At 40.3% G+C, this 12,981-nt stretch overlaps 1 protein-coding gene across 2 annotated transcripts in view; it reads left to right on the forward strand.

Annotated features, from left to right (window-relative positions):
• Mgam (maltase-glucoamylase) overlaps positions 1-12,981 on the forward strand; it is a 142,134-nt gene that overhangs the window by 56,159 nt on the left and 72,994 nt on the right. Inside the window, exons 43-51 of one of the 2 annotated variants that reach the window (XM_059256576.1) lie at positions 1,715-1,839; positions 3,350-3,438; positions 5,007-5,056; positions 5,470-5,637; positions 8,120-8,269; positions 8,569-8,769; positions 10,862-11,016; positions 12,388-12,556; positions 12,801-12,897. The exons of the other annotated variant lie outside the window; for it this stretch is intronic. Of the exons in view, the coding sequence (XP_059112559.1) occupies positions 1,715-1,839; positions 3,350-3,438; positions 5,007-5,056; positions 5,470-5,637; positions 8,120-8,269; positions 8,569-8,769; positions 10,862-11,016; positions 12,388-12,556; positions 12,801-12,897 (1,204 nt within the window). The remainder of the gene's footprint in view (positions 1-1,714; positions 1,840-3,349; positions 3,439-5,006; positions 5,057-5,469; positions 5,638-8,119; positions 8,270-8,568; positions 8,770-10,861; positions 11,017-12,387; positions 12,557-12,800; positions 12,898-12,981) is intronic. 2 annotated transcript variants of the gene reach the window in all.

Consider the following 12,981-nt stretch of genomic DNA (forward strand, 5'->3'; position numbering starts at 1 on the left):
TGAAGATTAGCAGAGTGCATTTCCTCCTCTTCCTTGACTTGGAAGGACTAGACACTCCCCCCCATGGTTTGTTGTTGGCTAGTTCTGACTTCAGGGTGGGAATGCTCTAGTGCCTTCTGAGTAGACAACAGTCAGCATAAGCGATCCTCGTGTTGCCTGAATTTCACGTTGTTATTCTCCTTGTTAAGGGAGACCTTCTGGTATGTTGGGAGTTTCTAATAGAGGGCCTGAACTAGGGTTAAGTAGGGGGAAGGCCAGGACACACAATTTAAGAAGACCTGTACTGTAAGGCTCGCCCTGCCTTTACATGGCCTTGAAAGCATAGACCACCTTAAAATTTGCACCCTAGGCATCTTACTAGCCTGTTATAGTGCTGACCTTACCCAGTAAAATGCTTTTTGTTGAGCAGTACGTGTAGGAATTACAGCCTGATGAAGCTGAGCATGTAATCAGTACTTAAGGTTTGTGTTTCTGAAGTACTGTCACATAAGTAAATGACTATAGGTACTACATTTTAAAAGTGAAGTATGATGGCAAATAAAAAAGAGTTTCCTGGATTGGCTAATTGTATTTGTGGCTTTTAAATAGAAGGTAGTTTCAGATAAAGGGGTGGTAGCTGAAATCACCTGCAAAGGCAAAAGTTAGTTGAGCAAGCTGTTCACAGAAAAAGAAAAAAAAATTAAAATGATGTTTACTTAAAACAAAGATTAGCTGGTTGGAATTGCTGAGAAAATACTGTCTTAGCTATTATTAACGAGCTACAGATACTCAATATTTTTCTTTTCTTCTTTTTTTTGAGGGGGGCAGGCAGGGATAGCTAAACCGTGTGTCACATAATTTTACACTTCTTATTTTCTGTTGTATTGGAGCACGGCCAGACGCAAACTACATGAGTACTCCTTACCTCTAAAGCAACAGTGCTCAGATACCTAGCAGAGGACAATTGCAGTGTCTCACGGTCATTGTGGGATAAGGTAATGGAGCTGTTAGTGGCCTCTAGGGAACAGACACCAACACTGCCACTTTCTATCCAAAAGCATAGGACAGCCTAGTCACAAGAAGGAAATATAATTCACAAGATATGAATAGAACCAATGTCAGGGAGATGTCAGCACTGCTGTAGCTGAGACAGTGTAGGAAGGTTTGAGACACATGTCAGGTCACACTGCACCCCACCCACAAGAGACTAGATGAAAGTGTTGAGAGAACATAGAGTTGGGTATATCCTGTTAAGGATATTTAAACAGTACTATTTCCTTGGGCGTTTTCTATGAAACAGGAGTCAGAAGTGTTAGTTACCTAGCAGGTGTATGAGAATAAGTGAGGAGAGATGGAGAATCTGTGGTTTCTTGGTGAAAGAGAGATCTAGTATTGTCCTTGGGGGAAATGTTTCAGGAACTAAGAAAGAGTGGCAACATTGCCCAGTGTCACCCCCACCCCCAAATTAGAAACAGTGTGTGCAGTGAGAGTGCTTGGATCCACAGGAAGACCTCATCTGCTATGTGCTGTAACTCTTCCCATAGCTCCACTCTCCGTAAGGTCAGGGATTCTAACAGCGTCTTAAAGCTTTAAACACAGCAAGCTTTAACACAGCAGAGGGGAACAAAGTGTGATAATGACCTATGTTGAATGGTGGTGACCGGATTGTTCAGGACCTGCTGACTGTCCAGGGAGGTGTGCATTCTGTCCCTCATCATCTCTTCTCCTGCCACAGGGTGCAGACATTAATTCAACAGGAGAGTGGAAGCTCTTGCCAGCCCCTCTTGAACACATCAATCTTCATATCCGTGGAGGTTACATCTTGCCATGGCAACAACATGCTCTGAACACACACTTGAGGTGAGTGATGGGACTAGGGCTCTGCTTTGCATACTGTGAGCTCATCCTTTTGTGATGAAAACCACATTTACATCAAGCATGCCTCTCAAGGCCAAAAGCAGTTTTCATTCTGCTATATGTGAATGTGCTTTGGCCTCTTTTCACAACTGGGTATTTTGTCCATATCTGGGGAATGTGGTGAGGAAGGATGCTGACAATTTTTGCTTGTGTGTGTGTGTGTGTGTGTGTGTGTGTGTGTGTGTGTGTGTGTCTGGCCCTGAGTTCAGGATGAATCTCTCCCACCCTTGTCCAGCAGCTGCTTCATCCCATGTAAACACACAGATGCTTGTATTAATTATAACTGCTCTGCCATTAGCTCAGGCTTATTACTGACCAGCTCTTACACTTAAGTTAACCCATAATTCTTATCTATGTTTAGCCATGTCACTTGGTACCTTTTCTCAGTTGTGCCTTGTCATCTTGCTTCCTCTGTGTCTGTCTGGCTGTAGTTTCCTCCAAATTGTTATCAAATTTCTGGAAGTGCCACTCTACACTCTCATATCTTTTATTGTGTCACTTTTCACTCTCTATTTTTGTTGCCTGGCAAGTGTGTTGAATGGGTCTTATAATATTAAGATTTAGGAGTTGTGTGGATGTATCTTTATATGTGTTAGCATTTTAGCAATGACAACTCAATCCGTGGACTATAAAGGAAATCAGCCAATTTTGTTGATAGTGGGGTGTGATCAGGTAGTAGAAGGTTGACCTGGAACAAATATAATAAAAAACCTGAGGCCAGTGAGGGGCACATGAGGAACAAGCATGAAGCCACTGTGTTATGTTTTGTTTCGTTTTTCTCAAAAGAAAGTAATAGACATTAGAATAAGTAAAACTAGTCAGTTAGCCATAGTGGTATATAACAGAATTAGCACTTGACGGGCAAAGGTACTAGGGCCATGAGATCATGACCATCCTGGACCAGGGAGCCAGCTCTATGCTAGTCTGAGCTGATTGTCTCAGATTAAACAAACAAATGACCCCAAACAAAGACACTCAATATAGAGTTACCATTATACAGGTAAATCTAATTTTGTGTGTTTCTGAGTAAAAATTTCCTTGGCAGAAAAAGCATATCTAGTGGCAGCAGCTGATACAGTCCTTACAGGATGGTCTCTTTAGTGACCTGGCCACAGCACCACTGTCTAAGACTCCATCCTATTCTCCTAGTCTGCATTCTGTATATCAGTGCTGCCATAACATCCACTGTAGCTGATGCAGTGATTCTGATGCTCACACCCTGACTTCCTGTTTGGGCACATGTTGCTGAGGTTTGAGATACTTCTTTCTTGTGACAGTGATCCTGGAGACAGTGACTTCTAGCATTCTTACCCCTCTGTCATAAGGGAAAAAGTCATCCATGACTAGTCCTTTACCCATCTATCCTTTACACATGTGAAATATTGTGGCAATATGTTCTAAAATCCTTTGAGCCCTAAGGATTTATGCCTTGTGTAAATCTTGTTCCCCATAGCCGGAAGAACCCTCTCGGTCTGCTCATTGCCCTGGACGAGAACAAAGAAGCAAGAGGAGAGCTGTTCTGGGATGATGGGCAGTCAAAGGGTGAGTGTGGTGAGAGGCTGTGGCCATTGCAGACCTGCATGTCTGACTCTGTCCCTTCACCCCTGCTGGCCATTCAGCTGTAGGTGAAATCTCACCAGGCATCCTAGAGCATCCTCCCAGAGAAAACATGTGCTTCTGCATGTAGTGGTCAGAGGCCATGATAGAAAAACCTCAGGTAGAGGAGGGAGAACATCTCTCTGACTCTGTCTCTGTCTCTCTTTCTCTCTTTTTCTGAATTCTCTTTGGTCAGGCATGTCTAACAGGCTGTCACTTCATTGTTAAAAGGCGTCTGAAGGACACATTTTCAATACTGTTTCTGCAATTCATTTTTATCATTTTTATTGTAAATAACTTCCCCATGAGCCCTGGGGGGTGGGGGAGGGAAACTGTTGATGATATAAAAGGCACACCCATGTCAGCAAGGCAGCGAGTGCACACAATCCTGATTATGTGCATCTTCTGTGCTTCAGCACATTCTTTCTTTATGTCTCTCCCTGCCTTCCTCCCTCTCCCTCCTTTCTTGTTTTCTTCTTTCTTTCCCTCCTTTTGTCTCTACTGCACTAAAAATTCTCAAACTCTACCTTGGGAAATAGATTCCCATAAGAAGACTGCCTTGGGAGGACTACAAAGGATACTCTCATGGTTATAGCATTAAGGAGAAGACCAGTGTGTGGCCAACAGACTCTGCACACATACAAGTACTGTGCAATGGTTACCATAACATTAATTGCTGTTTACATCACTGTTAATGACAGTATTGGCTCTCTAGAACTTGTTCGTATTGTGATTCCCAGTCCTTGAACAGATATTCCTCATTTACCCTTCTACCTGATTTTGAATTCTCTTGTTCCTTCTGCTGTATTTAGGCTATTTATCTCCTGTATAATCAGAGACCATACATTGCTTCTCTTTGCTGTCTCACCTACTTCTCCTAGTGGAATTTGATCCAGATTCATCTCTGCTCTAACAATGCAGGCCTTCCCTCTTCTTTAATATTAAAGAATACTCCATTGTATTCATGCATTGTAATTCTTTTATTCATTCATCTGCTAATAGATATGGTTGTTGTTTCCCCATCTTAGCTATTATGAAAAAGTGGACAAGAGACTTAACAGCAACCTCTTAGGAGGAAATATATGAGAAGCTTCTTTGATACTGGGCATGGTATTGTGATTTTAAGTGTGACACTAAAAACGTATGCAACAAATCATAAAGTAAATTTGCATAGTCATTGTGGAGAAGAGTGCAGATACATCTTCACATGTTTAAAACAGAACTACCATATAGCATAGAAATTCCATGTTTGTGTATGCACCATCCAAAAGAAATTAAAATAGTATGCCACAGAGATACTTGGCCTCTCATAGTCACTGTGGCATTATTTGTACTAGTGAAGATCCATAAGCAGCCCAAGTGTCTGACAGATGAATGAATAAATACATTGTTATACAGATCTAGTGAAGTATCCTTCAGTCATGAGAAGAAAGAAGAGTCATTTTTAAGGAAAGGCAGGTGGAGCTTGTCTTCTGTGGTCACCAGGCCAGACTGACATCTCTTTCTTCTTTCAGATACTGTGACCACAAACTCTTACCTATTCAGTGAATTTTCTGTCACCCAAGTAAGTGAATATTTTTATGAATATTGTGTGGAATTTTGTCTGAAGATGACTATTTATGTTCTTCTGTGTGTATCTAACTGTATTTGTTTAAATATCAGCATTTATGTGGGTGAATACACTGCTATTTATGACTTGATTCAGAATTATATCAGCTATGTTATTAGAAAGAATCAATAATAATAAAGAAAATCATGTGGTGTTGTAAAAGACAATTCTATAAAATATCAATCTGTTTCCTCCACTCTCTCTATGGGCATTGTAAAAATGAATTTTTACCCCCATTAGCATGTACCAGCAAAGGAAGTTGATAGGCCTTTAGAGCAGGTGAAGGGTGATGTCTAGGATGGGTATTTGAGGGCCTAGGGAATCTAGGTGTTCATTTTTTATTCATAATTATGCTTGATGTTTTTCAGAATCATTTGAATGTGATCATTTCAAGTCCAAACTACAAGGATCCCAATAACTTGGCATTCCAGGAAATTAAAATCCTTGGGACAGAGGCAATTTACAATGTAATAGTGAAACAGAATGGTGTCCTTAGTCAAATGTCTCCTCAAATCACTTACAATTCAAACCTGAAGGTAAGAATTCCTTTTGTAAGGGAGACTTTCAAAAACCTCTGTGGCTTCTTGATATGACTTCTTGCTAAGATTACATGGGTTGTTGAAGGACCAGAGCACATCTGATCCCTATGGGGATGTCAGAGTATTAGGAGGAAGGTAGGGATGTAGAGATAGTTTGAGGCACCATGACTCCTGTTTTTCCATTTCTAGTTTCTTCACTCTCAGTGTTTGATTTTCTGTAATGGGGTGTGGGGACAGGATCTGAGAGCTGATGGCTTGTGCTTGGAGGTGAAGGTAGAGATAGAGATCCTATTAATAAAAACTTTAAAGTGCTTTTATATATTTACTGTTTTTTCCCTTTTGTTGAGCTCTATTGAGAATAGTACATGTTCTCTAACATATACTTTTGAAGGAAATAGTTTATACAGAAGTTGTTGTTACTACTACCATAGATGGTGATTAGAAAGTGCTATTCTGACAGATGTAATGACATCCAAACTTTCTATATGACTTCATTTCTATTCCTCTAGTTCCTCATTATTGTGAGGAATGCTTTCCTAGTGAACTTAGATTTCTACTAAATGGTGTATTGATATTTGACATATTGTCATCACAGCTTAAAAAGAGGATACATATATTACCACATTACAAAGAATGACTTGTGTGGTTGGTTGTGTCTATGGCTAAGTTTAACATATCTAAAGGATGCATATGTGAAAACAAGCTTTGTTCATATTACAAAATAAGATACTTAACACATCACCAAAAAACTCTTTATTGTTTGAATCAGGGTAGTGAGAGATGCAATTCAGTTACATGAAAATATATGAAAATATTAAGAAGGTGTCTAAACCAACATTTGTAAAATATTTGGTTTGGTTTTAGTGGAATGCAGTAGTTGAGACCAGCTTTTTTGGTTTTGTATAGATGGAGAAATGGTTCAGCATTTAATTTCATTGCCTGTTCTTCCAGAGGTCCCAGATTTGATTCTCAGTTCACACATTTTACTTCACAAATATCTGTAGCTCCAGTTTCAGGGAATCCAGTAAAACTTCTGGCTTCTGTGGATATCATACACACATAAGGCACAGACATACGTGCAAGCAAAACACCCATGCACACAAAATAAGGCTGGGTTCATAAACTCTATGAGACCAGAAGTCTTAGATGAAAAACAGATTGGAGTTTTATTTCTCTGTAATAAAAAGTTGGTGCAGGCTCCAGGCTGTTGTGAAGCCCTCAGAGCAGCACTGATTGCTAATCCCATGGCATGGGCAGCGCTAACACCCGAACAAAAGTTGATAACTTGCTAGAATTGGTTCAGAGGTTTATTTTGTCAGAACTAAGGTTTGTCTTGTCTAACGAGTAAAAGTGGCTTGGTGGATCTAGTGACAATGCCTATTCTAGGAGAGATGAAAAGGGAAAACAAAACAAGCAAAGAAAATAAAGAAAAAGAGGAAGGCAGAGATAAAGCTGAAGGGTCATACCCATCTAGCAAGAAAGACACTCTGGCGCAGCAAGTGAACTCAAATTTACTTTTCTGGCCATGAATATGCTACAATCATTAAAATTTCAGATATTAATTGGAAGAATCTGTTAATTGAACCTGAAATACCAATACAGAAGATCACATTTTATACAAAGAACATAGCCGCTAATGTATTAAGAAAGGGCCTTGTTTTCCTAAAAAGTGTTTGTCTTGGTGATGCTCTCTAATTTGAGCTATCAGAACAGGGCAGCCAAAGGGCTCAGAAGTCTGACATTATAAGTCTGTAACTCCATGCCTGGCTTTAGGACATTTGAAATGAAAGTTTATGTAATGGTATATTCTAGTCTTCAATCTGACCCTTAGAAGTAAATCTGAGATAAAAAGAATTGAGGTAGGCCAAGTAGTGGTGGCCTTTAATGCTAGCCCTTGCAAGAAAGAGGAAGACATATTTCTGTGAGTTTGAGGCCAGAGGGAGAGTACTAGCACAGCCAGGGCTACACAGAGAAATCCTGTCTCCCTCCCCAATAAATTGTAGTAATCTGTGTAAGACTCTATAGAAACCTGGAACCACATTATTCATATTGCCCTATTCTCTAGACATTCCACACAAAAGGGGTCATGATATGAGGAGGAGATGATTGAGAAAAAATAGCTTAATTTGGGAATAGGAGGAGAAGCCTTTTATAAGAAAATGAATAGGGGTCAAGTGGTCCAGGAAAGGAATGAAAAAAAGTAAGATCTTAGCAGGTTTTTTTTTCCTATCTTTTTCTGCAATGTAGTATGTAAGGTTTTGAGAAAGTACTGATATTTTCATTTTGCCACATATCTCCTACCACATATAAACAGTTGTACCCTTGCAAACTGTAGTGTGCTCTTTAAATCGTTAAAAGCTGAGCATAAGGATAGACTAAGAATGACATTTATACTTAATTTTAGTAAGAAAAAAAAACCAACCAAGGTTTATGTCTGGCAAGACCTTTTTGTCCTGAGGATGAATTTGCATTCCTTTAGGTGGCCACCATCACGGATATCCATCTTGTGCTGGGAGAAGCATATACAGTTGAGTGGAACATCATGATGGACCAGGAGAAGATAGACTGCTACCCAGATGAGGATGGTGCGACTGAGGCTAAATGCACTGCCCGTGGCTGCATCTGGGAGGTAAGCATGCTGAGGATGTTCCTGGAAACTGGAACCCTTGAAATACAACCTACAATGTCTTTAGCATGGCCCTGTACCCTTGGATTTATTAAAATGGAAAGCAAAAAACTCCAGATGAGCCTGATTGGGAAGTGGAGTAGATAAGAGTGGGGTTTTCACTGTCTTGTTTGGAGTCCAGGAATATTTACTTTAATTGATATAGGCATGAGTGAATGAAGTGATGCCTTTCTCCATATATTTTCTAATCTGTTTGATAAATACAGATCCCTGCTGATCTAGGATATTGGAATTATTTTCAGGAATCCAGCTCTTCTGGGGTCCCTTATTGCTACTTTGCCAATGAGCTGTACTCAGTCAACAATGTTCAGAATCACCCGAATGAGGCCACAGCCGACATCTCCTTGAAGCCTTCTCCTTATAGCAATGCCTTCCCCTCTACACCTGTGAATCAACTGCAGCTCCGAGTCATCTACCACAAGAATGAAATGCTGCAGTTCAAGGTAAACACAGTGTGTGTGAGATCAGGTGTGAACAGGGCATTTTCAGTTTCATTACTCTATGCAACCTTGTGTTACAACATTCAAAAAAAAAAGTTTTGTGTTTTTAGTAAATAGTCCAAAACAACATTCTAATGAAGAGAGCAATTAGATGAATGGTAGAATAGTGAAATCTCTCCTAGTTTCAAATTGGAGAGAATCACTGTGTCTAAAGAAATATTTGGAAGAATGAAACATGGAGAGGGAGCAGAGGAGGCTACTAGGAAGGTTGGACAGTTATAGATGAGTTTGGTGTAGAGATAAGAAGGGAGATGGGCAACAGGGGATATGATTGAGACCTTGAGACCATCTTGGTCATTCAAATCAACTACAAGAGGGATATGCCTAAGGAATGACTGCCATGTTCATAGTTTGCAAATGTGCCTGTATGGTTGGTAATGATAATGGAGGTTAGTAAATGGAGTAGATTTGTGATTGACCGTATAAGAGAAGTATAATTTTGAATAAAATAATAGGAGACAACTTTGAAATCCTCATGAAAGTGATTTGTTTTCCTTCCTTGGTTTAATTAACCAAAGGGACTAGGGATGGACTAGCTATCCTCTTGTTTGTTTCATTATTAGAATGCGAGCTGCTCCAAAACAAGGGTTTTGTCTTCCATGGTGGTGGTATTGGAATCACACACATAGGTTGCAATATAGTGAGTACTCAAATGCTGTTGGAATAGTACAAGGCAGTGATCAAGGCAGAATGGCTTTGCCTAGACTACCCTTAGAATCTGGGCTCAATCTGGAATGACTTCTCCATCTTCTCATGTGTTGTTTTGTGTGTGTGTCCTCACCAGAATGGAGTTGATTGGGTGTGTATCCTCATCTTACACTCACTAAGCATTAGCTATGCAGTAGTGCTCTCCATCAACTCATGCCTTTCTGATCCCACTTTAACACTCTGGGACTTTGCTTGTTGTTTCTTTACCTGAATCACCTGCTCTCAGTTTTGTGTTGGTTTATTGCTGTTTAACTTTTAAGATTCAGCCTGTATTTCTTCCATGAAACCATCTCACTGTTCCGTCCCTGTAATAGCAAAGACCTTCTGCAGATTCATGTTAGCTCATATCCTTCAGGAGTGCTGAATTCTTCTTTTTTATTTCCCAGGAATTCTTCTTTTTCTTTTTCGTTTTACACACCAGTCATAGGTAGTGGGCTCAAAAGCCTCCTCATGCACCAGGGATGGATTCTGATTCTACTGCCAGGGGCCCCCAAGCAGATCAAGCTAAACAATTGTCTTGCCATGCAGAGGGTCTAGTCCAGTCCTCCCGTGACTTCTTAAGCATTTCATGACATTAACCTTGGCTTATTCAGTCCCTATCTCTACTATTTACTATGGTATCAACAGTAGAATGTGGATTCTTAATTATTCAGCTTTACTTAATTTTCAGAATGGATGTTTTTAATCAGAAAAGCATATTTTCCCCCCAATTTCAAAGGTTGCCATCTTCTTTACATGCGTACATCCACACACGAAACAATATATCATAAGTTTATAAGTACCATACCAATTTCAGAATGAACTTTTCATGTTAACATCAGTGTTGAAATGGATGAAGGAATGTTTTACAGCCCATAATACTGAGACATGACCCAGATCAAACTATTTAGTAGAACTTTTTCTCTGGAATTTTGGTTAAGTTCTGTATTGTGAGGTAAAAGAAGACAAATCATTCAGCCTGTAGACTCTGAAACATGCTAAGAGTATGCTGAGGTATTTGTCTATAGAGTACAATTCTGTCTAAAGCACTCTTTGAAATGACAACTAACTGTGAATATTTACAATATTGATGTCATGTTTTGCAATATTTACATATCATGAATGAACAATTCAGTATATTTAGGATAACTGGTGTTTCAATCCTCTAATATTTTGTGAGGTGGAAATAACACCTTCAGAAATTATTTTGAATTATATTGTTATTTATGCAATTATAATATTAATTGTGCAATGTTATTAATTATGAACGCTGTCAGCATGCTAGGAAAGCATCATAATGTACATGCCATATTTTTGTCTTTACATTAAATGATTTTCTCTGGCCTAGATCTATGATCCCAACAACAGTCGGTATGAAGTCCCAGTGCCTCTGAACATCCCCACTGCTCCATCCAGCACCCCTGAAGGCCGTCTCTATGATGTCCTCATCAAACAGAATCCATTTGGAATTGAAATTCGCAGGAAGAGTACAGGCACTGTAATGTAAGTGGGTCCTGTCTGACTCAGAGTTCCTGCTTTCCTAAACATTCTTCACCAGGTCCATCATTCTTGAAGACATTCTGGCTCAAAGCAACAGACTGTCCCCGTTCAGATCCATGATATGTTAGTACTTTCTGTGGTTGTGCTAAAAAAGCCATGGCCAAGGCTATTTATAGAAGAGTTTGATTTCATGGCTTCAGAGGGTTGGAGTCCATGATGGTGAAGTGGATGCAGGGAGCAGACAGGGCAGCAGGAACAGCTGAGGGCTCACATCTTGAACTGCAAACAGAAAGCAAACTTGGAATGGTGTGAGCCTTTGAACTCCAAAGCCTGTCCCCAGTGACATACTTCCTCCACCAAGGCCGCACCTCCTAATATTACCAAATAGTGCCAAAAAGGGGAAAAGTGTTTAAATACCTGGGACTATGGGCGATATCTCATCTAACCATCACACATGAGGAAGTGATTTATGTTCTTAGAGGAAATTTTAATACTCTGAGAGTGATTACTAAGGCAGTTACAGGTATGAAGAAATTACTGAACGAGTATTTACTGAATTCCTTCTGTATATTATAGGTGATCTTCTGGTACTGTGGTTGTAGACAGTGTGCTAATTTTTCCATTAAATGAAGTCTAAATTATACTATGAAGAAGAATTTGATATAGCAACAACTGCTATGCTGGAAAAATCAGGGAAATGAGATTATTTGCAGATTTAGGTATCATGATCTGATTTGTGTCTCTGAGGATGAGGTGATGTTTGAAATGGAACTGAGATTAGGAGAAGTTCTGAAGGGAGTTCTGGGTAAAGGAACATTTGTGATAGAATGATGTTGGTCATGAGTTGGAGGAAATTTATCAGTTTCAATAGAGAGATTACTCTGAGGTAACTGTTCTGTTGAATGTGGGAGACAAAGCAGGGGTGTTAGGTGGGAATTAGAATGGGAACAGCCCTGAAGGGTCCTCGGATGTTGTCAGGAGAAGTAAGCAGGCATGTGAGCAGAAGTGTGAGGTGGTGTGAGGTGCTCATATTACAGCCCTGGATACCTGTAGGAAGTGGAGCATCAGGGGTTAAGAGCAGAAGACACAGTGAGTCTGGAGTGGTAAGGTTGATAAAAGTGATTGGACATGTGACTGTGGACAACACTAAAGGGAAGCAGTGATACAGTGTAGGAGAAGAATTACTTGTGACACAGGCCTTTAGCAGGGCTGACTGTGGTTATTTCAGTGAACAAGACTTGCTTGTTTTGTTTGAGAGAGACTCAGGTACAGATGGTGTGGGAAAATGGAGGGCTCTGTTGTCCTCACAGAGGCAGCTGCTGGAAACTACTAGGGAGCTGATTTTCTTTGCAAATACTCCTTTTCCTTCTGCAGCTGGGACTCTCAGCTCCTGGGCTTCACCTTCAATGACATGTTCATCCGCATCTCCACCCGCCTGCCCTCCACATACATCTATGGCTTTGGGGAAACTGAGCATACAACCTTCAAGATAGACTTGAACTGGCACACGTGGGGCATGTTTTCCAGGGACCAGCCCCCGGGGGTAAGGACAAGGTGTTTGGGTCTGTGTTCTGTCTCCTCCATCCACATTGTATGCCTGGTGGTGTTTTTCCAGACTCCACATGCTTGTCACTTTCTATTGCTAGGAGGATGGAAATCTTTTTAAGTTCGCCTTTCCTCTGCTGTTCTTGCCAGAAGAAGATTGACTCAACATAGCAATCAAGTTTCTGTTGAGTTTCTTTCCCATGCACTCAGTCTCCTAACTTCCTTTTCCCTATGCCTCTCAGTACAAGAAGAATTCCTATGGTGTCCACCCTTACTACATGGGTCTAGAGGAGGATGGCAATGCCCATGGAGTCCTCCTGATGAACAGCAATGCCATGGGTAGGACAAACCTCTGTCCTCTTATTGTATGCCAATGATTCTTGAATTGCTTTAGAATATATTTGACTTAGCTGTCAGTATAGA

This window comes from Peromyscus eremicus, chromosome 3 (genome assembly GCF_949786415.1).
Source record: "Peromyscus eremicus chromosome 3, PerEre_H2_v1, whole genome shotgun sequence".
NCBI lineage: Eukaryota > Metazoa > Chordata > Mammalia > Rodentia > Cricetidae > Peromyscus > Peromyscus eremicus.